At 55.2% G+C, this 25250-nt stretch overlaps 4 protein-coding genes across 4 annotated transcripts; 3 read left to right on the plus strand and 1 right to left on the minus strand.

Moving 5' to 3' along the window:
- Positions 1-8257: 8257 nt before the first annotated feature.
- Positions 8258-11060, plus strand: D7B24_005246 (uncharacterized protein; the record flags this gene model as incomplete). Its single annotated transcript, XM_028639405.1, has 5 exons — positions 8258-8383; positions 8440-8762; positions 8987-9129; positions 10178-10752; positions 10941-11060. The coding sequence occupies 5 exons, from the start codon at positions 8258-8260 to the stop codon at positions 11058-11060; spliced, it is 1287 nt and encodes a 428-aa protein (XP_028496259.1).
- Positions 11061-14856: 3796 nt separating this feature from the next.
- On the plus strand, positions 14857-16257 carry D7B24_005247 (uncharacterized protein; the record flags this gene model as incomplete). Its single annotated transcript, XM_028639406.1, has 1 exon — positions 14857-16257. One exon carries the CDS (start codon positions 14857-14859, stop codon positions 16255-16257), a length of 1401 nt encoding a protein of 466 aa, XP_028496260.1.
- A 630-nt stretch (positions 16258-16887) lies between these two features.
- Positions 16888-18916, minus strand: SSC1 (Hsp70 ATPase ssc1; the record flags this gene model as incomplete). Its single annotated transcript, XM_028639407.1, has 2 exons — positions 16888-18593; positions 18649-18916. 2 exons carry the CDS (start codon positions 18914-18916, stop codon positions 16888-16890), a joined length of 1974 nt encoding a protein of 657 aa, XP_028496261.1.
- A 2068-nt stretch (positions 18917-20984) lies between these two features.
- Positions 20985-25094, plus strand: D7B24_005249 (uncharacterized protein; the record flags this gene model as incomplete). Its single annotated transcript, XM_028639408.1, has 3 exons — positions 20985-21341; positions 21430-24497; positions 24557-25094. 3 exons carry the CDS (start codon positions 20985-20987, stop codon positions 25092-25094), a joined length of 3963 nt encoding a protein of 1320 aa, XP_028496262.1.
- Positions 25095-25250: the final 156 nt, after the last annotated feature.

The following is a 25250-nucleotide window of genomic DNA, read 5'->3' on the forward strand; positions in this document are numbered from 1 at the left end:
GTAGATGCGTTCGTGAGTGAGATGAGGGACGTGTGTGGCAAGATGATGGTGGGAGCAAATGGAGGCCAAGGGCGAGTGAGCTGGCGAAGAGTTGGTGATGTCGTTGCGCCCCGCACTGCTGCTTGCGTTGGTGATGTTGAGAGAAACCCTCACCAAGTGCCCATGGAGCATCGCCTGCCTACCCAAGGTACCTACCTGCCTTACCTTTCAACCTACCTAGGCTGGGCAACAGCGCCCTCGAGGCATTGGCACCCACTCTTGCTGTCGGCGCCATTGGCGGAAGTGACGTCCGCCGGCGCAAGTGCCTAATGATGGGTGACTCCTCCCCTGGTTCAACTGCCCCTCCCGCACAGGTTGCCTTTGCCCCCTGCCGGCTCTTGCGGGGTGCTGCCGCGCTGCCATCACAGGCGCTAAAACGCCCTAAGACGCACTAAAACAAGCCCTCGAGCCGCAGATTCAGCAGTCTTGGTGGATCGTCGACTCGATCGAGCCTAGCCTTGCGTCATGGATGCTCCTTCCAGCTTTCAGCCCTTGACGTTTTCGCTCAGGCAGCTGCGGCCAGAGCACTGGGCTCGACTGGATGATTCCTCGGGCGCGAGCGTGCGCAACTGCTCCATCCACGCTTCAGTCACCACATCAGTCAACACATCAGTCATTTCTCACTTCAATCACCAGGCGCAAAACAGCCCGGCCCAGCGCAAGTCTTCAACTACCTCATCTTGGCTCCCTCCACTGGGCATGCCAAACCCATGATGGCGCGTTCGCCTCGATGCAACCTCAAACCCACCAGACCTACCCATCATCCAACGATCTCTTTCGAGTCCCGCCGAGGTTCATCTCACACCAATCTGACAGGTCGATCACTGGATGAAGGTTGCGCGGTCTTCGTTCTTCAAACCAGGGCTTGCCATCTCTCCCAACCATCCCCTGCAGCTTCGGGCTTGACAATGCGGTGGTGACATCGGCTCCCGGCGTCCGTGGACATGGTTTGACACCTTGGCCTAAGCTCAGCCGCCGCCCATCGTTCCACATGGCTCTACTACCCACTACGACACGATCGTTCGTCGTGAACAGCTGATGTTGCAGGGCATCATCTGTCGACCTGGTCGACGGTGAGCGGCAACCTTTTAGCACTTGGCTTCAGCTGGGTCGGTCATGCAGGTCCCAGTTCGTTGTCATCCCCTGCCCTCTTTTCCCCCGTCTTCCGTCCGAACTCCGTCCGGCGTCATCACCTGCCATCACGGTCCCACCGTTTGCCGCTGCTCGCCAAGTTACAGCGTCACATCGAGCTTGGGGTGGGCGTCTGGGGGGGTTACAGCATGTTCGCTCCATCGCGTTTCATGATTTGGGAAACGAAATACCTTCAATGCGCGCCGTATGAGCGTTTCCCTATCTAGCCGTAGTCGCGATGGGATCTTCAGAGCTTGGCCCCATGACGCGCCCGTACGGATGGGACCATCGTGTCACACGACTGCAAAATGAATGACGATTTTCGCATTGCAGCGACGCGACCTCGCCTCTTGCGCCTTGTTCCCTGTCTCCTTTCTACACGTTAATAAAAAAAATCTCAAACGAGCTTTTCATGGTCGGCTGGCGACAATATCTCCTCCCAGCCCATGGGAAAGGATGCAAAGGCGGTGGTCACAGGCGTCGGTCGGTGCCTCTCGGACACAACACACAGGCGGCTGCGATCATCGCCAGAGTTCGAGGGTGAGCCATGCTCATTTGGAGTACACGTTGCGTCTTGTACCACTCCCCGACTGCTCACCCTCGTACAGACTCAAGCAAAACGCTCATTCGGATTCTGAGACTTTTGATTGCCATTTCTTAAACCCCTGCCTCCCATCCCCAACAACATTCGTCTACTCTCTACTCGCCACGAGTGGTGCGCGGTGGTGTATATGCGCTGCAGTCGTTGCCCCCTGGCCTCAACTGGCTCGCCACCTGACAGTGTCGTGGAGTCAGCTTTGCACCATCGAAGAAAGGAGGTTGTCAGCCGAACAAGTCACTCAATCACATGCCGGTTTTCCAACAATCCAGCCGTTATTTGGCGAGGGGGGACAGCCAACCTACCGGGTTCTAACTCCGCTTGAAGGGTGACAAGTGAAAGCCGACTGGACTAGAACAGGTCTTACTTTGTCCAGATCATGCACGTCTGGGGTGCTGTTGTGGCAGATCTCGTGCCTCGCCCCCGTCGCGTCAGTATCCTTGGACTGAACACCATCATAATCCCCAGTAGGCCTGGTGCATGGGCTATATCGTCTTGCCATGGTAATCAAGGTTGCACGAAGGCGCGCTGCTGCGTACGTTGCCTCTCTGGGAGTCTTTATTTTTTTTTTCAATTCCTTGCCTGGCATCACGTGGACGAAAGACGGCCTTCAGCTGGAGAACGAAAGGCGTCGCGTGTTCATTCTCTCTACAGCATCTGTGACACTGGCCTCAAGCAAGCTTCCAAAAACTCTCGCTAATCTGTTCCATTTAAAGCCCATTTTTTCATGCATCACGGCTATCGACATGACCACCGCCACGCATCCGCTCCTACGGGTCTGCGAAACCCGACTCATGTCACGACTCAGGCCAAGCCGACTCATGCTGCCTTCCGACGCAATGTGTGCAGGATTCGGAAGAGGGCTCGAAAGTTATCCTGACCTCCACCCAACGAGCGATGGCTCCTTCTGTTCACACATACCTTTTATTATGAACGGACATAAGTTCGCCACAAATGCTTCGCTGGGCACAGGGATTCCCAACGCCGTCTGCCGCGAACACAGTCACACTGCTTGAGCTCTTGTGCATCGTCTCTGCGAGCTCCTCGTATCTCTACCAAGATTCTGCCCACGCCCACCAGGCAGAAGATCGAACTTTCACTGTCCAGCAGATTGCACCTGCTCCCCTACCGACCTGTGTTGCTCCACGATTCTAAACAAGCCCGTCAATTGACGAGTCGCTTCAAGACCGGCCATGCACGCTGCCGTCTGAGGTTAGCATCCTCCGAAGCTCCGAACGGCGGGGCATGCGGCTGCAGAAAAAGTCCCTGACCTGCATCTCAGCAAATGTGGAGGTTTATCGTCCTCATTGAAGATGATGCTGGATGGAAGACTCTGACGAGCAAGGTTTCGACACTGCCACGTCTCAACGATGGTCTACAGTATTTCACATTGTGCAAGCCCTGCGTAGTACAGACAGCTTCCCGACAAGCGTACATCATCTAGTTTCTCCTACGATCCTGCAGCGATGCGTGTCCAACACAGTGTTGTTCGGAAACCGTCACTGCGCCCGCCCTCTAGCTATTCCATGCCTGTCCATAGTCCAGGCACGGTGCCACAAAGTACGACACAAGGGTGACAATTGCAGAGTTACATGGTACTCCTGCCCTCCGTTCCCTGATTCTCCATACCAGACCAAGTCTTCTTTGACTGCGACTCGCCAAAGCTGAGCTTCTGCGCCCGCGGCATCGCCTAATGGAACATTGTGTATTATCGTGGCGGTTGCGGCTTTCGATCGACTACGCAAGGCTCAGCCTACGCTGACCCTTCAGAGCGCTTCTTAGGTTGCGATTAGAACTATCCTAACATCGCGACAAATTGGGCAGCCCTTCAAGGCGTCCTCGGACACAATGCACTGAACCATGCGACAGCTATTTCAGTAAGCTACCCCGTTATTCCTGAGATGCCCACAGTCGCCGGGCTGAGTGTATCACAGCGACTCAAAGTCGTTGTCGCGACTGCACTATCGCAGGCGGTCTCAATTGTCACCAGCTAGTTGCCCAAGTCAAGCGCCGTTAGCCCACTTCCACGTGGAGTCTGAGATGACGAGCTGATGTTTGGCCCTTAGCGCCCTCATCCACTGTGGCTTCAGGCTATTGTCAGAGTCCCTGTCGCGATGCTGCTCTTTTCAGTCTGCTGGTCCTGGCAGACGAAAGCCCCTTTCGATATTGCGAATTCTTGGCTTGCGTTCGGATGAGAGATCTGCCGGGCTGCGCAGTGGGCCGGCACGCTCTTTCTTCTCTTATTTCCTTTTCGCCCCCATCGCAGTTGGGTGGCCCCTCTTCCGAATGATCGTTGCTGCAGCCACAGGAGAACCCAAATGAAGGAGTCTACCCAAGAAATAAAGGGGGCACAGCGATCTCCTGCAGGCCACAACTCTGCTGTCGCAAGCGTTTCCCTCTTGTCGGTTCCGATCGCCCAGAACCAGGATCTAGAACCCGGCGGGCAGAAGGAAACAGCCAAGTCTAGCGTGACACTCGGGGTAGACTCAGCCTCTTCCGCGAACCTGCCACCCTCCCTCCAGTAGATTATAGCGCCGGGACTGTGGCCTCCCGTGCCTTTTGGCCACGATGATCACGGTGCTTGCGTTCTGTGGCAAGTTCGCAACCGCTGGGTCGAAGCGGGAGTTTGCATGATCTCAGACGCTCATACGGGCGTAACCCTGCCAGGCTATTTACAGTTGTGCTTGCGATACACCAACGATACACCAATAGATCTGGTCTCTCTACGGCCTGGGTCGTCTCCCAGCTAGTCTGGGCTCTCCTTTAGCCAGCCAAGCGCGATCAGCATTTCATCGTACTTTATCAAATGAGCTGAGTCGATAGTGCATTGCCCGGCTACACCAGGGAGATTTCGGTGGATTTGGAAGTTGCCCAGGTTTTCGGACAGCTGTGCCATTTTGGGTAAAGCATCACGGCCGCTAGGGGGAAAACCCCCCCATTAGAGTCAATCGAGGCGACGACACATCCCTAAGTTAACCTCCACTCAACCCTTGGGGCGGCGACAGAGTCTGCATGGAGAATTGGCAATGAGGAATCCCATGTGAGTAATCTGTCAAAATGGCACACCTACTTCCAAATGGCGGTTTAAGTTCTCCCCGCCCTGCGTATTGCCACCGGGTATTCTGACGCCCGCACGTGCGCCTTCTCCTCATCGACCTGGAACGGGGGGGGTGCCGAACCAACAGCGAATGTTATGGGAACGAGGAGGACGAACGACGAGTTCCCACCCTGTTCAAGCCACTGCGTTACTAGCAGCTATTCAGCAATGATCTCTGATGTCGCCGCTTTGTGGTGATGGGTGATATCCGACATGTTGCTCTCTCAAGAGACTGTTGCGCCCCCTGAAGCTTGTGAGAACAGGGAGGCCAAAAGGGCGCTTGTGGCAACGTGGAAAAGACCAGCGGCCTGCTCAATAGGCTTTCGGCGACGCCCTCAAACGACGAATACACGCACGCCCTCGTGCGTCTCATCTGTCATGTCCAAATGCAGCCCTGAACGTCCCGGCCAGATGGGAATGTCTCGCACCGAACGGCGCTGATTGGTTTCACTGGCGTTTTGATAGCCGAGCGCCGATGGGCCAACCTTTGTCGTGCTGCCCCAGCTGTTCGGCCTCGGCGGAGACGGTACAAGGTGCAGGGAAGCTATCTCGAGGCTTCTATCATCAAGAAATATCGAGAGCCGGTTAAGAGGATCCAGTGTTACTGATACAGAGCAGCGGAGATGAGGAAGGGGTGTGTGGCTTGGATGTACTACACACTTATCATTGATTTCAAGACGTCAAGCAAATACTCGTTATGAACCCGTCGGAAACATGTATTGGTACCTAACACTTGTACATAAAGAGTATCACTGGCTTTGTTTTCGACGATGGCCACAACAACCTACCTCGCGTTGTGACTTCATCGCGTGCCACGGTCCAGGGGCACGCGATGGTGTGACCCGAAGATGGCTGCAATTATACCTTCGCCCCAGCATGCTTGATGGCTGGCTGGCCCTTCTAGTATGGAGCATGGCAAAAGATGGTTTTGGCATGGGGGTGTGTCGGTTGCTATGTCGTCGCCCATTTCTTCAGTCCAGTCCCGGTCAAACGTCACGATGTAGCAGATGATTGAGGCCGAGGGGGCTTGTAGTCAGCTCATCCGCAGCGTTTTACAGACGATGTCGTTGGGTGAAAGACATTACTTGCTCAAAGTAGAAGCTGCTTAGGCATGGCATAGCTTTTCGACTTGTCGTTTCATTGGACCTTCGTCTCTTTCACCGGCGAGAGTAGGGAGTGAAGGGGGGCAATCGCCATGCCCATGGGCAGTGAGGTTTCAGGGCGCGGCCTGCCTACGCATGCAGACTCCATCACCAATCTCGTCTATTCCTGTCGAGATGGCTCCAGTACTGGTGCTCGATCATGGAATAGGCCAGATGAGGTGCAATGACATGATTTGGTGGTAGTTCACTCGCCAGCCCGGAACAACACCCACGTACTTGAGAGTGAGCCGGTTTATTTTACCAAAATGTACTGATGTGCAATGTACCGCTCCAACCGTAGGAACAGGCCTTCCTTAGGAGTCTAGAGCATTGCTACAGTGTTAGGTTTTGACTCGTGACTGCTGATACCGAACCATGGGTCTACCAAAAGTAAAGGCTCTTATCACATGTCATGTCTTCAGACCCTATTGCAGATTGAGATAAGCTGTACGCAGTGAGGCAAGATACCAAGCAAATAAAGGGCCGCCTTCTGGATCCGATAAAGGCGAGATTCTTACGGAGTTCATGTATAAAATGTTAACAGCCGCAGTCACGACGGGATACGAGAGTCGCCGACGGAGTCCATACAAGATCATATTGCAGGGGCAAAACTCATGAGGAGGCTGCCATCATACAGCATACCTTATATCACGATCAATTTGAGATTATGTATTGGCCTTTTGAGGGCTATAGATGAAAGATCACTTGAAGTCAATAGAACTGACGCAAACATGCTCGCGCAATTGTTCTCATCACCTGCCAAGTCCCTACTGGAGCGACGGGGGGCATGCAGACGATATCCAGGCCGAGCAGGCGGGACGCGTTGATGCATTGATTCTTTATTGTATGTAAGGTAGCTTGGTTGGTTAATAAAAAGTATACCGATTCACTCCCTGAATCAGTTGATATGGTTTCGTCGTGGCACAAAAAATATAATGCTCCCTCATATCTAGCCACAATAGTAGACCTCGAGGCTAATCAAGAGTTAGTACGAGTGCTTAAATATGACCGAGAAATACATTACAAGTGGTTGTTAAAATCAATGAGGTTGGAACTCTTATCTGGTTCGTCAGATCCAATGATACTCGGTGCACGTTTTGTGCTTTGCCTGGAGGCTCTTCCCCAAGATCTTACTTACCTGACAATAACAAGTTGATGAAGTGCATATGATCTACTATTAATGAAAACCTCGGCCACGATATCATGACACCATCAGAGATTCCCTGATTCGAACCTGGTAGTCATCTGGTCAAAATCAAAATGCTTTGGCCCGAGAATCACGTCAATAATAAGTTCAGCAGGAACCGATAGTCCATACCAGCCGGCTACATTCGCCTTGATTATTTTGGCTACACTGAGAAAATAAAGCCTGATTCCAGATTGATTGGTTCCCTCACGATTATTGCACCTCTGCAGCGAGCTGAATAGACAGAAAACCGAGGTTCGAGCCAGGAATGTTCTGTTGAAGTGCGAGCCTCCGACGAGTCCACGAGCCCCACCTTCAGCTTATCTGATGAACTGGGCTTATCGCGGACCCACAGGAGCTCTTGCGGCGCCACCTCCGCGTTTTGTTCAAGTCAATGCAGGCGGCTTGGCATGCATTGGCTACCTAGTATGTAGGCATCGCGCCGTGATCGTTCTGGTACCGGCGGCGCCCGCGCTTCACCACAACATCAACCGACGCCAACCTCCGTCTCTGACGACGACCTTCCGTTCGAACGCTTCTCCTCGCCCTGAGGTAGACGCCGCAAACTCCTTCACAGCAGACTCTAGGTAACATATTGGGCATCGCATCTTTTGCATACTGTTTGGATTTAGCCCGAGAGCGGGTCACGACGCGTCAAGCTAGCCACCTCCGTTTCTGATCTCCCATCAGCACAAGCTGCCGACACAACAATCAATCGCCGAATAATAGCCAACAGACAACCGGGGTCCTTCCTCTTGAACCATTGCGTTTCTCAAATCCCGCCCTGAACAACGCGTTCCCAACCACAGAGTCATTCCTGACGCGTCACTGTACCCGATTTCGCTTCGACTTCGACTGGAACCCTGAGGACTCATACATTCATGGCCACTGTCATATTCGCAATACTTTGAGAATTAGCGCCTCGAAGGAGCTGGTTCTAGACTAAAGTCAAAGCTCTTGCAGAACCTAGGCTCATTTGGTTTTGCAGCGCGTCTTGAAGGCAGGAACCAGGAGGAGGACAACAGGCTTTTGTGGGAGGCCAATGGGACGCGGGATCGCCCAGAATGCCTACTATCCAGGTGTCGCCAGATGCAGATGAGCTGCTACAGAGTGTCGCCAATGGAATTTTGAAGTCGAGAAAGATCATTGTTGTGACTGGCGCCGGCATCAGTACCAACTCTGGAATCCCCGTAAGGAGGCGCAATGGTTCAGAATATCTCGAGAGCACCGGCTAATCATTGCCCAGGACTTCCGATCCGAAAATGGCCTATACGCACTCATCCAAGCGCAGTTCGACGCTGCGAACAAGGATCCCGCTTCCCCGACTGCCCTGACACGATCAAACTCTAGCACCTCTGTCGGGTTGACGGAGTTGCAGGAGGATGGCCCTCCAACGAAGAGACGCAAGCTTGAGCAAACCGACGATACTGTGCGGCAAGCTTCGCCTGGCGCTGTTTCCTCGCGAACGCAGGATGATCAAGTTGAATGCTTGAGGAATGGAGATTATGTCAAAACCGAAAGCCTACGTGCTGAGGAGCCTATGCCCGGTCAAATGACTGAACATCATGGGTGCGCGCTGCGAGATCAAAGGGGAGATGCAGATCAGACCACGGAGGACAAGCCTAGGCACACTACTATCAGTGGTGCCGTATCTGATTTCATGTCCGAAACTCTGTGTTTTTCGACCACCAATCTGGGCATGACGGGGCCATCGCGAGCGAAGCGCCATCAACAGTCACGCCGTCGCAGCAGTTGGGGCCATTCCTCGATATTAGCCAGCTTTTTGTTGACAGCAACATCGCCGAAATCAGACCAGCACCCGCGGACGGCGCATATGTTGCCTCATCACCCAGCCCTTCAGACGAGCAGCACGAGGGCAGCATCACTCTCGCCTTCTTTGAAGCCGCACCACGATGCCAACTGTGGGCGCTCAGAAGTATGGAATGCAGCACGGAGAAGAAGGGTATCCATGTCATCCTTGACGCGCCCGCTTGATGACGAAATTCTGCAATGGGCCTGGCATCTGCAAGATCAACCCGAGTGCCCGTCCAAGGAAAATCCGAGTAACGAGCAGCCCCAAGATTCATCACCCCAATTGCCAAAACTTCCACCATCTATGCCTTCCTCCACACTCCCGGTCTCGCGCTCAACACCAAAACAAATGCACCTACCCTTCACGTCTTCACCCTTGTCATCTCCACTAGCAAGTAGTCAAAGACCCAGGTCTTTCCTTGCCAGGAGGAAGGCCAGCGAGGTCCACACGCCTTCACGCTTGGTACAAATACCAATGGCACATGATTCTTCGCCTCTTTCGTCGCCCCCGCCAGTTCTTTTTGACCCATTCAATCAGGTGTCTTCGTCAACAAGCCAGCAAAGCTTGAGCGCAGCTGGTAGCACGACTTGCTCAGAGACTGACGAGACGCCGCCATCATCCCGTCCATCCTTGGTATCTCAAACCTCGAATCCCGTGCGATCTACTCTCCCCAACATCAAAGGGCGAGATCTTTTCGATGTTTCTATTTGGTCAGATCCATTGAGGACATCGGTGTTCTATACTTTTGCCACGACCCTCCGACAAAAAGCTCGCGATGTGCAGCCCACTGCATCGCACCTCTTCATTAGCCATCTCCGTGACCGCGGTAAACTCGTCCGGTGCTACACTCAGAATATCGATCAGATTGAAGAGAAGGTTGGACTTTCCACGTCCCTTCAGCAGGGTCCAGGAAGCCGCGGTCGATTCTCGCGTAAATCTGCAGGTGGTTTCTCAGCACCGAGCTCGCAAGGTGGAGAGGGTGAGGCGAACGAATCAATCGTCAAACGAGACGCTGCCAATGGTGGAGTCGAGTGCGTATTCCTCCACGGATCTTTGCAATCTCTTCGGTGCTTTCTCTGTGGGCGCATTTGTGAGTGGGATGAGGGCGGACGATCTGTCGAGACGCTATCCGGAAGACAGCCCGAGTGCCCACACTGCGTCGGGGCCACAGTCGCCCGAGAGGAAAGGGGCAAAAGAGCTCTTGGTGTGGGTAAGCTCCGACCTGACATTGTTCTTTATGGCGAAGAGCACCCCAACGCGCACCTGATCGACCCCCTCGTCAAGCATGACCTCGCCCTTTATCCGGATTCCTTGCTGATTCTCGGCACGTCGCTCAAGGTACATGGTCTGAAGGTTCTCGTCCGCGAGTTCGCAAAATCGGTACACAGCAAGGGAGGCAAGGTCATATTTGTCAATTTCACCAAGCCGTCGGAGAGCTCTTGGGGTGACATCATTGACTATTGGATCCAGTGGGACTGCGATGCCTGGGTATCGAATCTTCAAGAAAGAGTCCCTTTGTTGTGGCTGCCACCAGGAACCAAGCTTCCGGTGCCTGGCAAGAAGAAACGCGAGAGTACTGGTGAGACCAAGGCTGCAAAGAGGCGGTCTAGTGGCGATGTTGGCAAACCAGTAGACACGGGTGATTCAATCATGCCGGACATAAAAGACACGGACGAGGACCCTCATCATGATCCTCTTGGCCACCTGGAACAAACCTCCAAGACAGCTGCGCCACGACGACCGCAGGTCATGCGAGAAGATAAGCATAATGCGGCATTCTTGACTTGGCAGATAGCAAGGAACCTTCGAAAGATCACTGGTGACGAGTCACCCTTGGTATCTTTCTCTTCATTACAAAGAGACGCGCGGCTAGCTCTCTTTAGCGGATCGACTCCCTCATCTCCGACACCACTGGTACCTGAGTGCTCTTTGAGAACGCCCCTGCCGGACATGGCAAGAACAGCGGCTTCGCACAGAACCTTGTTGCCGTCGTCAGCATCATGTTCTGCGTTGCCCTCGACTACCATCCTGTCCCGAACGCCTCTGCCCACTGAACCTCTACCAACACCGGCGACAGCGCGGCGGGCATCAGATGCTCATCAAGAAACGAAGGAGGAGCAACCACCGGAGCCTGAGTCGTCCGTGGCTACAAAGAAACGCAGAAGAGACTCACGCCGTACCCATAAGGCGCCGTCTTCGGGTGCTGAAGCGAATGTTTCTGCGAGAGCTGTGAAAAAGATAGCAGGCGCCAGAAAGCAAGGGCCCGGTTGGATCTATGTCTCGGAAGAAGATGTTCAACCTGCTGAGCCTGTGGCTCAAGCAGTAGGGCAAGGTCTGGTTGCAGATTCTGTCATTGAGTTATCGGCAACCATCGGCGCAGCCATTAAGGCCAACCCACGCAAACGGAAGCGCAAGATGATCGATGGCGAGGAAGTTGTCCTTCCTGGTTCTTTCCGACGTACTGCCCCGTCGACGCCTCGAACGATCTCGTCCAAGGGCGTCAGCAGGCCACCTCTTACGAACACATCCACCCCTCTGGCTCTACCCTTGCCATTGAATCCAGCTGCAGCATCGCCGCCTAGGTTTCAGAGCGCCATGGGTATTTCGCCCAACATCGTCTCGGACCTTCGGCGGGTCTCCATGGACACGATGGAGCTGGCGCCTATCTACACTCCTGTTGACCAACATCATCAGGGGCCAGTTCAGATGCCTTTGACACCTGCAAGACTAGTCCCCTTGGAGCCACGTTCCCCGCCGTCGGGACCTCTGAGCAGGATATCGCCTAACATGGGGCCCTTCCAGTTGAATCCTTTTAAGTACTTCGATTCTCTGGTTTTAAAACTCCGTCAGCCACCCGCATGGATGGGATGGACACCGGGCCCCGAGGAACAGCTGAAAAGCGAGACTGACGCAGCCCTTGCGTTGGGTCAAATGAGAATGGGGTCATAGAGCTTGCATATAGCTCATAGTAGGCCACTGGCCAAGCGTAAACCGTCGCCCACGTTGCGAGTAGATGAATTATGACACTGCTTTTCCCGATTCTGGTTCCAAAGGGATGCGATTTCCCATTTGTATCTCCGAAGGTCATTTGATAACTCTTTGCTCTACATCTGTACTTGCTCGGGTTTCTAGATGCGCACCCCGTGCTTTGTGTAGGGATAACATCACTTCAAATTCCATAGCAGTCAGACTGAAAGGCTCATGAGCTCAGCGGTGGATCGCTAGGTGTTGGCACCTGGAGCCGGTACTGGCTACCGTGATAGTAATGCAGAAGGAGATGAACGACGACAAAGGGCATTGAAGTGTTTAAGGCTGGGTAAGCAGCGAATCGCTTTATCGGAGCCAAATAAATTCCTCTTGTGCTGCGGGTGAATAATATCGACAAAAGAAGGGATGAGATGTTACAATGTCGCAGGGACACGACGTGGATCAATGGTGTGCAAGTAGTTTAGTGGCTTGCCCATGGCAGCCGACCTGGACATCGGGACTCTGGCGCCCTCTTCTGCTGGACGAGACCGACGAAAGGACGCCTGTCAGGGCGCTTCAGGGATTCCAGGCCCCCCGATTTGAGACGGCGGAAGGCGACCTACGGGGGCTGCGAAGCTTTGCTAGCGAGGGACGCCTCCACTTTCCTAGCACTGGTACCTGTTACATGGTAGTTCAGGTACTGTGGTTGGCCTGTCTCGAGATTCCCAACGAGTTGGTTGAGCCGTGGTCTGGCCTCTGCCATCTCCGTGATTCTGAAATTAGCACCTTGTCAAAGCGACCCAGCACTCTGTCTCTCATCTACGCACTGGGACTAGGCACAGATCTCTTCTTGTTGGTCTTGCTGTGTCTTCCGTTGAAGCGCCGATGCCGAACCCTGGATGCTGGTTATATCGCTCTTAAACCACTGGTCTGGTTCGTCTCGGTCTCGGTAAACGACATTCTATCATTCCCAAGGCGCCTCTTTGGCTATGCTCAATCGCAATCAACCTTGGGCATGACGAAAGGATCTACAACAGAGATGAACCGTGTATTAATATTGTCTTGGTGTCCAACCATTTGAGGATATCCCAAGTGTCACCCCCATACACTAGAAACGTGACCTCTGGGTCGGGCCCCGTTAGTAAACCTTTAGGGATCGCTTGCACCACTGGGCTAAAGCCACGAAAGTGAACCAGGCTGTGAGCGAGAGGACCATCTTGTTGATACTATAGCATCGTTTTGGGCTGTTCGGACTTTGATCTCAAAGAAGGATAACTCCCGGACATGAACACATGGCGTTTGAAACATACAGGCCCAGGCTGAAGCTATCAACAGTATGGGCCCAATCAGAAATGCCGTGGTTCCGGGAACGTGGGTATTCGATTTCCCCACTGGGACTCTTTGGCATTATTCTCCGATACAGGCCATGTACATTTGTTTCCTGTGGCAGCGCTAGGCCTGATAGCTGAGGTCTTCGCTTGGAGAGCTGTGACTCTCGAGCCTCCACCACAGTACGTGTACTTTTTGGCTCTTGACTCGTCGAGCAAGCTCTCGGCTGGCAGGGCAAAACCTAGGACATCTTGCCCATCCATCTGTGCGACCGCTCTTTCGCGCTACTCTTCGGAAGCTTAAGTTGTCCGGCAAGACCCGCGGCAAACTCGGCATTCGCAATTAATACACATGGCACCAGGATCCAAGGCCCTCAGAACGCATTAATGACTGTATCTGGACGCCTCAGTAAATAGTCCTGACCCTCTAGGGGACGCCTTACCTAGAAGGGCCCTGCTTGGCTTTCATCAAATCACTGGCAATTGTTTTTGCGCCCATCCCTTATCCCACATCGTTCCATTCGCTGTCTCGCCAATGACCCTTATTTGCATGACACCAGGACCCGGCTGGTGTCATCCAGAAACCCGGCCAGTCTCTTTGTGACCGTGCACCCCCGTCCTCTTCATCTTCGGGGCGTGCTTTAGACACACCTGTGCAATACGACCCATGGGATTGGAAGAAAGCTGCGGTGTACGGGGACAGCGTCTGATGCTAATGCAGGCTGGTCCCGACAGCTCTTCTTCATCCAGTAGGCCTATGCCACGGTATTAAGTTTAGCGTGGGCCCACGGGCTGCCCCTTTGCTGCTAGGGAGGCTTGAAGCCATTGCCGGGATGATCACCGTCCGAGACGGTGGGAACAGCTACATCTCTTGACAAGACCAAGTAGACTCCCTCTTACATGTATAACGTATGCCCTGTCATTATCGCCTCCCCGGCTCAACCTCCGATTTCTGCTCTCGTTCCCTAGCCCTCCTCGATCTCTTGTCAGCACTCGTCCTGCATCTGGCAGTCTCCTGACGTGGTGGGAAAAGCCACTTCACACGCTAGGCATCAACGAACGTGGGCCACCGCCACAAGTTTCCGAGCAGTCATAAGCATAAGAAGCCGTCGTAGGGCCGTCAGGAAGGACGTCGCCGGCGACACCCTGCACTTTGTTTTGACACTTTCCATTACCGAACCGCACACCCGTACACCCTTAATCCTTTTTCAAGCCCATTTTGGGGCCTTTTCCCGTCAACCGAAGGCTTAAAGCTCGAACTTTGGCGCCCTGGCTCCGAAGGTCGTTTGACGTTACATCCGAAGATCCCTCCAGCTTTGGTCAGCTGTGTACGCCAAAGAGTCGTCTTCTTGCTACTCTGTCTTCACTGGTATTTAGACAAGAATGGATGCCCACAACACGTACATATACGTTTGAATCCTTTTCGAAAAAGCCCCAAATTACTTGGCCTCTCATCATCCAAATCAAGTAACTCAGTACCCATCCGGCTCCGGACCCACGGCAAACAAGCACAGGTGCAAGCAGCCATCCCCTGGAACGACAGCAGTCAGCAGACATGGGACCAGCCACGACTTCGTCATCACCCGCTGGCGAGCCGGGGTTGCTCAGCCGCCTCATTCGTCGCGCTTCGATGCGGCGGAGCAACGGTAGCATGGCTGCCATTAATAACTTCGAGGATGCTTCTGCAGCTGCAGCAGGAAGAGGTACTCCGCCTTCGAACACAGGTCCGACGCCTGGCGGCGCCAGCGAGGTCCAGGGCGCTGCACCTAGCAGACGAGCGGATGATGTCTATGCACTGCGGCCCGTTAACATAGGGAGAAGCAAGCTTCATAAGATTAACGAGGGCCCGGCTGCGTCGCCCTTGTCCGCCCCAAAAGACGCTCCTCTTCCCGCTCCCGTCGTTGTAGGCGACGGCCTTCCCCCACGAAAGAAGTCCATGTTTCGCCCTCAGTCCCTGCTGCTGACAAAACCGACTGCTACTCCTGCGGCCACCAACATGGCACTGCCCTCAACCATGCAATCGACGAAGCTGCGATCCAAACCCAGCTTTCGAAATCGCTTCTGGGCCGCCTCATCATCCAATGACTTTGGCAACGACAATGACAACAAGGAAAATTTCGCCGTCGCAAAGTCAACGACGCCACGCACGGCCTACGTGCCCCGCCACGCGGCCTCTGACTTCTCCGAAACGACGGCAGCTAACCGTCGTCACCGCCGAGCCGTGTCGCACGACAGTGCCGTGGGGTCAACAGCACAGGCGTCGATGCCCGTTCTAGTTGAACATACGCCGATGCCGGCCCTCACCGAGAGAACAGACGACGAGAGGAATCGACAGCAACAGGATGTAAAGTGTATCGATGCGCGGAGGCGCAGTCACGGCTCGCAATGCGAAGCAATGGCGCACCGCGGTGCGAATTTCCATGCGAGGGCCGCGGCGGACACGTTCGTTTATGCAAGCCACCAAAACCAACCCGACAAGCAACATCACCAACATCAACATTCCTTCGAGAAGCGCGAGAATGAAAATCCGTTCCTCGATGCGTCGGAAAAGGCGTGGGCCGGGCCAGCCTTACAGCATTTTAATGTAATCAAGGAGGGGGAAGACACTTTCACTGACTACGACCGCTTTGTGGCGAGGGCGCACGCCGAGGAGATGGCCATGCGCGTCAATGCCGTGCGGCGCAATTGGCGTGAGAGCAAGCGGGACAGCGCTTGCTACTCTGGCAAGAGGGATAGCGCGCGCACGAGCGACGAGGAAAGTAGCAGCAGCTTGACTGACGATGCCGCCGTCGTCAAGAGTCCCGAGATCGTACATCCGGTTGCTGGGCCGGGCTTGAGGCGGCAGAGCAGCACCGTTGCACAGAGGATTTCTCAGTACATCAGGCCACCGAGAGAAGAGGCTGTGGTGAGGGTAGAGAGACCTGCGGGCCGAATGGGAACTGTGCGGGAAGATTGAAGGACGGCGTGTGCATGGGTGCGTGTTTTTCTTGTTTTTCCAGCCGGCGTTGGAGGTGCATATACCATGACCCTCGTGTTAGAGCTTGATAGCTCACTACCTTTTGATTTGTACATATTGAGAGTCAAGACTAATTTGTTCTAACTTACGTTCGTTGCTTTATTCAACCTGGCTGACATCCTCCTAGTGATGCGACGATCTCCCTATCCAGGTATCATGTTCGTGTGTTTGGTCATCAATGTGAACCCTGGGCAAGACAACGGTCTACATGACTGCCGCCCGGATGGGCCGAAGCGGGCCAGCCATGTCGCCTTCTAGATCCGGGAAGATGGGTGTCGATCGGAGACGCCTGTTACTTATGTTCAGATGTGAGTTGAACTGATCATATTTTTTCGGTCACGTTTGTCGACTGTGTCTTCGGGCAATAAAATCGTAAAGTTTAAGGATGAGCTGAGCGACTGTCATCATCTACCTACAGCAGTCTCATCTTGACAGTCGACAACTGCTGAAATGATACAGACTCGACAGACAAGATGGATATGAAAACATTGTCACGTCAATTCGAATGGCGATGTCGCGTTTCCCCCCTCTTTCTCCAAGGGTATATCCGATAAGTAACGGCAATCAACGCTATTCCTTCTTCTCATCCTTCACTGGGGTATCAATTTCTCTCATTCTCTCCACACGGCGTCCTCTACTTGCCCCCCGGCCAGGACTCATTGAGCCGTCACCCGATCTCTCCATGTGACGGCCCCTCGTGGGACTCAAGGGCGTATCGTACGTGACCCGCCGCGTCTCAATCTCCGGCACCGAGGAGCGGATCCCAGCGTCAGCCTTTTGTTCCGCCTCCTCTGCGGGCTCCGGCAGCTTAATCATGGGCTCCGAGGCACCCAGCACCGGCCGCTTCTCTGCACTTTCGTCATTGATCGTGCCGTCAGATGCGGCTGCACGCTTTCGAATGGCGTTGGCGAGGGTCGCGGCGTCGAGCAGTTCTGATTTTCTCCGCTCACCTTCCTCGTCACTTCCACCGGGACCCCTCGAAGGGGCCCTTGACGCGGCCCGGCTCCTGGTCCGCTCACTGGCCGCGCGGCTCACGGCCCTCGAGTGTCTTCGGCTTGCCCAGCGGCTTCCGCGCCCACCCTCTTCCATGGTGATGGCGTCGCTGTCCCACCCCTCAAAGAGATCGCATGTCTGTAGGCCCCAGCGCTGGTCGTCGCTTATGGATTGGCCATGGCGCTTCAGCAGCAGACCGACGACGACAGGGCCGACAATGGTGCTCAAGACGGTGGCCCACGTGGCTACGATGAAGGCGTCCTCAGAGAGATATGGTGTCTCATTGAGGCCGATCTGGATGATGAGCAGACCGATCTCTCCGCGGGCGACCATGGCGACACCGAGGAGCATGGCGGGCTTCCAGGTCGAGGAGGCGAGCTCGCGGGGACGGAGCATGGGCTTCTCGATCACAAAGTCGCGGACGGAAACGATAGCCCCGACAACGAGCTTGCCCGCGAGCATGAGGAGTGTGAAGACGACGCCGCGCCAGATAGCCTCGCCTGTCCAGAGCTTCTTGAAGGGGATGGCGAAGCCGATGCTCGCGAAGAACATGGGCTGGAGGATGTATGTCTGCGCGCCGAGAAAGTACTTTTCAAACGTGTGAACAAAGGTCGGCGTTTTGTCGGGGTCCGACTCGCCATGTTCACGGTCAAAGACCATGAAGGGTCCGTCTGGATGGATGCATGGCAGGGCGCTAAGGAAAGTGCCGGCTAGGAAGGATCCGTAGAGGGCTGAGGCGCCGGCGAAGCCTGCGATGCTGACAAAGGCACAGAGTGTGACGACCATGAGGAAAATGTTGGAGGTATGCTTATATCGCGCGAAGATGTCCTCGATATACCAGCGGAATATGGGTCCGGCGACAAACTTGGCGACGAGCGGGGTCAGGATGCCGAGGAGGGCGCTCGCGAGGATCGGCCTGCCAATGAGCCAGCCGAGGTTGACGTCGTCGCCTCCGTCTGCCACGGAACCCAGGTTGTGGATGACGCTGGCCATGATGAGGCCTGTCACGTCGCTGACGACAGCTGCGCTGATGAGCACCGTTCCGACCTTCGTCTTGGCAAAATCGATGCCTTTGGCGGCGCTGCCGATCACCACAAAAGTCGTGCCGAGCGATGTCACAGAGAGGGCGGCGCCGATGATGAAGGTCTCGACAGCGCCGTAGCCGAACCCGATGTGAAGAAGAGCAAAGCACAGCCCTATTGGGATGAGGATGCCAATGGCGGCTGCGCAAAAGCTGAGGAAGAAGTTGGCCTTGAGAAGGCCGAGATGAACGGTCAGGCCGCCTGTGATGTCAGCCAGATCCGTCACCGCATGGCAGCTCCGTCAAGGGTGATGTACCTTCAAAAATGATCAGAATGAGCCCGATGTATCCCAGGCTCACGAAAGTCTCCTGCCACTCAATGGGCATAACGTTGCCGATGGGCATGCCATATAGCAGACCGACGATCATTTGGCCAATGAGGCCGGCCTTGAAGATTTTGTCGGATATCCATTCTGCGAGGGCGAGGAAAAAGAAGAACGAGATAATGATAAGAATCTGTTGAACCTGAGGCTCATGGTATTCGAGAAAGCCCGCAGCAGCAGCAGCGTCGGCGTCGCCAGCCATCACACAGATGCCGTGACGTCAATAGCCTCGTTTCTGTTTGCCTGATGAATCGATGGAACAAGGTCGCGGAGTAGTGGTAGGACTCGGTCTGGTCTTTCAGTCTGCACAGACTACGAAGGCTCAGTTCTGGGTCGAGGGGACACGCAAACTAAATAAGACAACCCGCCAGAAGTCATGTACTCCCTGTATTATGAAGTAACAGTCCGTAGCGTCCCAGTCCCATGGTCTTGTCCCCGGCTGGCTTCGGGCAGGACCCGTGTAATGATGCCAAGGTGGCCGTGACCCCAGAAATGTGGACGTCGACAGGCTCTTCCCACCCAATTTCAGCTACAGCCCTTGAATGCTTTTTGCACCCTGGGTCCCTGGGACGGGAGCCGTGCCGGACCAGGGTGTCTTCACGTTGCGGGCGGGAAGGCTCGCCACGGACGACTGGGCGATAATGAGCTATGATATCAGGGCGTCTGGGCGGAACTTCGCCTCAACGCCGAGACATGGGGCGGGAGCACTAGAACGGTGCCAACATTGCACATGTTGCATGGTAATTTGTCCCGATTGGTGCAGAGTGGAAAACACTACGCTTTCGCGCGGTACTTCAGGCCAGTCGATGGGTTCCCAAGAGATTCTATGGTCCCCCCTGACGCGTCATTGAAAGCAAACAAGCATGAGGCCATCAAGCGATCCGAGCCTTGAGATGGACGCCTGCTGTAGATTTGAGAATGAGGACGCCCGAAACAAGGAGACAATGGTGCACCGTCATTCAGTGTTTCTTAGAACGCCAAGTGAAAGAGAGGGTGTGGCCTGTGACGATGAGATGTGACAGAGGTGAGAAATGCAAGACAAGTACTTACGCTTGGCCAGAATTGACAGCGGGTAGGATGTGTAGCTTAGGACAGGTCTCTGGTTTCAGTCCAACGTGCTGCGTTGTAAGACTCCAGCTGGTCTTTGACGCACAGACCGAAAGACAAGCAGTGAGTACAAGCACAAGCACAGGCAAGCCAGGGCACCCTGACGGCGAACCATGTGCTGTCAAGGTCCCAATCTCGCGGGCTCCGTGGCCTGGTGCTGGTGTAGCATTCCCACTGATGAGACATGACCAGATACGGGAAGATTGGGCAGCCCCCCTCTCCTTTGCAAGGAGCCGCACTGACGGCGCCCCCTTCCCGGGTGACATGGGTCTTGATCCGGCAACGAAGAAAGAACATTATTTTGATGCCATGTCAGAGACGCGAGCTCGCGACATCTGGTCTCGTGGTGCCGGGGACAGAGGCCAATAGACGAGCAACTTGATATCTTCAACGAGTCCGATGGGGCGATTGGTATCACATTGACCTGATGCAATGTAGATAGTGGTACAGTGCTGAAGGTGAGACAGAGATGCGTCGGAAAGGGTTCAGCTGCCAGAAAGAAAAGAATTGAATAGCTTCCTGATTACATTCACCGCCGAATCGAGAGGCGGTCTGTTGTTTGTGTGTAGTGATGGATATCACGATGCCATTCATTGGTGTTGATGGTGTCTGTCGAGACAGGAGGCTGATGAGCCTGTCAAGCACGAACAGAGCCCCAAGCTTCAGGGGATCTGGGGATCTTGACCAGGCTTCTAGTCGGGCCCCTCCACTTCACGCTGATTGACGTGATTCAGCCGATAGAGATGCTGACCTAATCAGCCACAAGGCAGCCAGCCAATGCGACGCTTTTCTGCTACTCTCGAATTCGAGGTGGATCCCCCCTTTGCCATGAACGGCGAAAAAAGTACACATCTTCCTCTCCCGCTCTCCACACAAGGTCTGGTCGCTCCACCACACATCGGACCCTCGCCTTCGACGAGCTTCTGTTCCGTGCCGCCCGTCAACAGGCCACGATACGACTTGTCTCCTGAACCTCAACGGACCACGGAGCCGACACTCTGCGACTGCAACCCGCGTATCCCCCCCGAAGACGCCGATGCAGTGACGAGCCGAATCACCCGCATTCGACGAAACACCTCATAGCTTTCGTCGCGATACTTTTTTCTTTTCTCTTGACGCTCCTCCTTGCGCGACCGGCAACCGTCAGGGCATCATTGCCCACCATGGCGCCCCTTGTCGATAACTCCCAGATCAAGGCGGCGGAGCTGTGGAAGCCGCTGCCTCTGTATCTCCACGCCTACATCTGGCCCTTCGCCGTCATCTGGCCCGTCTTCCTGCGCTACTACCTGACCACCGACCTGTACGACAAGTACATTTCCTCCGAGGAATGGACTTTTGTCTGGATCGCCACCATCACCACCCTGCAGTCTCTCGTCTGGCTCTGCACCCACTGGAGCGTCAACCTCCAGACTCTTTTCACGGCCACCCGCGCCAAGACCATTGAAGATGCCGAGCTCATCAAGGTCCTGCCCGTCGCCAACGCTGGATCGCCCGAAGTTTGCACCATTGTGCGCGACACTGTAGGTTGCTCCTCCTCCCTTCCTCCCAGCTTGCTGCTTGCTGGCCTTCCACCTCGAGCCTCGAGCATGTGCTGACCCCTTCTTCTAGACCAACGGCCGTACGAACACGTCGTTCCTCTTCCAGAAGCGCCGATTCCTCTACGTCCCCGAAGAAAAGACGTTCCGCACTCTGGTATATGCCATCGACGCTGAGCCAAAGCCTAGCATCGCCCAGTTCCAAAAGTCGAAGGGTATCGCCACCCAGGCCGAGCTCACCCGCATTCAGGAGCACTATGGACCCAACACGTTCGACATCCCCGTTCCCACCTTTAGCGAGCTCTTCAAGGAGCACGCCGTCGCCCCTTTCTTCGTTTTCCAAATCTTCTGCGTCGGCCTGTGGATGCTCGATGAATACTGGTACTACTCGCTGTTCACCCTCTTCATGCTCGTCGCCTTTGAGAGCACCGTCGTCTGGCAGCGCCAGCGGACCCTCATGGAGTTCCGTAGCATGAGCATCAAGCCCTACGAGATCTACGTCTACCGCCTCGGCAAGTGGACCGAGATTATGAGCGACCAGCTTCTGCCCGGCGATCTTGCCTCTGCCGGCCGTACCAAGGAGGACGGTGGCGTTGCTTGCGACATGCTCCTCGTCGAGGGCACTGCCATTGTCAACGAGGCCATGCTGTCTGGTGAGAGCACCCCGCTTCTCAAGGACTCCATCCAGCTGCGGCCCCAAGATGCCGCCATCGAGCCCGAAGGACTTGACAAAAATGCCTTCCTCTGGGGCGGCACCAAGGTCCTCCAGATCACCCACGGTAACCCCGACGAGGTCAAGCCCAAGCTGATCTCCGGCGTCCCCCCCCCTCCTGATAACGGAGCCATGGCCATTGTGCAAAAGACTGGCTTTGAGACCTCGCAGGGCAGCCTCGTCCGCACCATGATCTACTCGACCGAGCGCGTCTCCGCCAACAACGTGGAGGCCCTCTTCTTCATTCTCTTCCTCCTGATCTTCGCCATTGCCGCTTCCTGGTATGTCTGGGACGAGGGTGTTCGCAAGGACCGCAAGCGCTCTAAGCTTCTGCTCGACTGTGTCTTGATCGTCACCAGCGTTGTGCCCCCCGAACTTCCTATGGAGCTCAGTCTTGCCGTCAACACCAGCCTTGCCGCCCTGGCCAAGCTTGCCATCTTCTGCACCGAGCCCTTCCGCATCCCCTTTGCTGGACGCATCGATGTCGCTTGCTTCGACAAGACGGGTACTTTGACTGGTGAGGATCTTGTTGTTGAGGGTATCGCCGGCCTCGGTCTTGTCGGACACACTGGCGCTGATACCCCTCGGGAGTCTGACGGTGCCCACTCTCACATGACCGCTGTCAAGGACATCGGCCTCGAGACGACCCTGGTTCTGGCTTCTGCCCATGCTCTCGTCAAGCTCGACGAGGGCGAGATTGTTGGTGACCCCATGGAGAAGGCCACTCTCACCTCGATTGGTTGGACTATTGGCAAGAACGATGTGCTTCTGGCGAAGCCCGCCACTGTGGCCACTACTGGCATCAGCGGCAACGTTCAGGTTAAGCGTCGTTTCCAGTTCTCGTCCGCTCTCAAGCGCCAGAGCTCCGTTGCGACCATTAGCGGCATTGACAACAACACTGGAAACAAGCTCCGTGGCACTTTTGTTGGTGTCAAGGGTGCGCCCGAGACCATCATGAAGAGACTCACGACTGTCCCCGCTGATTACGAAGAAACCTACAAGTACTTTACACGCCGCGGATCCCGTGTCCTCGCGCTGGCCTACAAGCAGCTGAGTACGGAGGGCGAACTGAGCAGTGGCAAGATCAACGACCTCAAGCGTGAGCAGGTCGAGTGCGGCCTTACTTTTGCCGGCTTCCTCGTCCTGTCCTGCCCTCTCAAGGAAGATGCCAAGGAAGCCGTTCAGATGCTCAACGAGAGCAGCCACCGTGTCGTCATGATCACCGGAGACAATCCTCTCACCGCCGTCTATGTCGCTCGCGATGTCGAGATTGTGGATCGTGACGTCCTCATCCTCGACGCTCCTGAGGACAACGACGACGGCGACAAGCTCGTCTGGAGAAGTGTGGACGACAAGATCAGCATCCCCGTGGACCCTACCAAACCCATCGACCCCGAAATTATCAAGACCAAGGATCTCTGTGTTACCGGTTACGCTCTCGCCAAGTTCAAGGGCCAGCAGGCCTGGTTCTCCATCCTCCGTCACACCTGGGTCTACGCTCGTGTGTCGCCCAAGCAGAAGGAGGACATCCTTCTCGGTCTCAAGGAGATGGGCTACTACACTCTGATGGCTGGCGATGGCACGAACGACGTCGGTGCTCTCAAGCAGGCCCACATTGGTGTCGCCCTTCTCAACGGTACCCAGGAGGACCTTGTTCGTATTGCTGAGCACTCTCGCAATACTAGGATGAAAGACATCTACCAGAAGCAAGTCGAGATGATGAAGCGCTTCAACCAGCCTGCCCCCCCCGTCCCTGTCCTGATCGCCCACATGTACCCTCCGGGCCCGAGCAACCCCAACTTCAACAAGGCTGTCGAACGTGAGGCCCAGAAGAAGAAGGTTTCACCCGAAGAGTACGTCAAGGCTCAAGGATACGACGTTGAGACCATCACTTCGCCCGCCGCTCAGCAGCTCATCAACTCTGACCCTAAGAACCGCAATGCCCAAGCCCAGAAGAAGGCCGCCAACCTCGCCGACAGGATGACCACCAGCCTCATGGAGAATGAGCTCGACGACAACGAACCCCCGACTCTCAAGCTCGGCGACGCTTCCGTTGCTGCGCCCTTCACGAGTAAGCTCCGCAACGTCATTGCCGTTCCCAACATTATTCGCCAGGGCCGTTGCACACTTGTCGCCACCATTCAGATGTACAAGATTCTCGCCCTCAACTGTTTGATCACCGCCTACAGTCTCAGTGTCCTCTACCTCGAGGGTATCAAGTTTGGTGACGGGCAGTACACCATCAGCGGCGTTCTCATGAGCGTCTGCTTCCTGTCCCTGTCCCGTGCCCGTGTTGTCGAGGGTCTGTCCAAGGAGCGCCCTCAGCCTAACATCTTCAACTTTTACATTATTGGCTCGATTCTCGGCCAATTCGCCATCCACATTGTGACTCTCATCTACGTTGCCCGTCTGTGCGACCGTCTTGAGCCGTAAGTTTCTCACTATTTTTTGGGTGACTGCAGTTGAACCATGCTAACCTAATTTTCAGTCGCTCCGACAACGTCGACCTCGAGGCTGAGTTCTCGCCCAGCCTGCTCAACAGTGCCGTCTACCTCCTGCAGCTCATCCAGCAGATCAGCACCTTCGCCATCAACTATCAGGGCCGTCCCTTCCGCGAGTCCCTCTCCGAGAACCGCGGCATGTTCTGGGGCATCCTCGGCGTCTCGGCCCTCGCCTTCTCTTGCGCCATGGAGCTCGCGCCCGAGATCAACGAGCAGATGAAGCTTGTACCCTTCACCGACGAGTTCAAGACAACCATGACGTCCGTCATGGTGTTTGACTACGCGGCCTGCTGGACCATCGAGGTCGTCCTGAAACGCCTCTTCTCCGACTTCCGCCCTCGCGACATCGCGGACCGCCGGCCCGACCAGCTCGAGCGCGAAAAGGTGCGCAAGGCCGAGGCCACCCAGAAGCTCATCGCCGAGCAGGAGAAGGCTGAGGAGGAGAAGATTGCTGCGCTCGAGAAGCAGATTGCCGACAGGCGGCAGCAGGTGGCCAACTGGCGTCGCGGTGGCCCGGCGCAGTAGACACATGTACATGTGCGCCCCCTCCCTGGAGATGATGGGTGAGGGCATCACTGCCTGATGGTCTCCCTCTAGCCGTGTATAGACCTTTTTTCTCTAGATGTTGTTAGTAGACATGCATGGCATTCTAATTGATCTATCCCGCTTGTTCAATCCCAT

This window comes from Verticillium nonalfalfae (genome assembly GCF_003724135.2).
Source record: "Verticillium nonalfalfae strain VnAa140/NRRL 66861 chromosome Unknown scaffold_31, whole genome shotgun sequence".
NCBI classification, from domain to species: domain Eukaryota; kingdom Fungi; phylum Ascomycota; class Sordariomycetes; order Glomerellales; family Plectosphaerellaceae; genus Verticillium; species Verticillium nonalfalfae.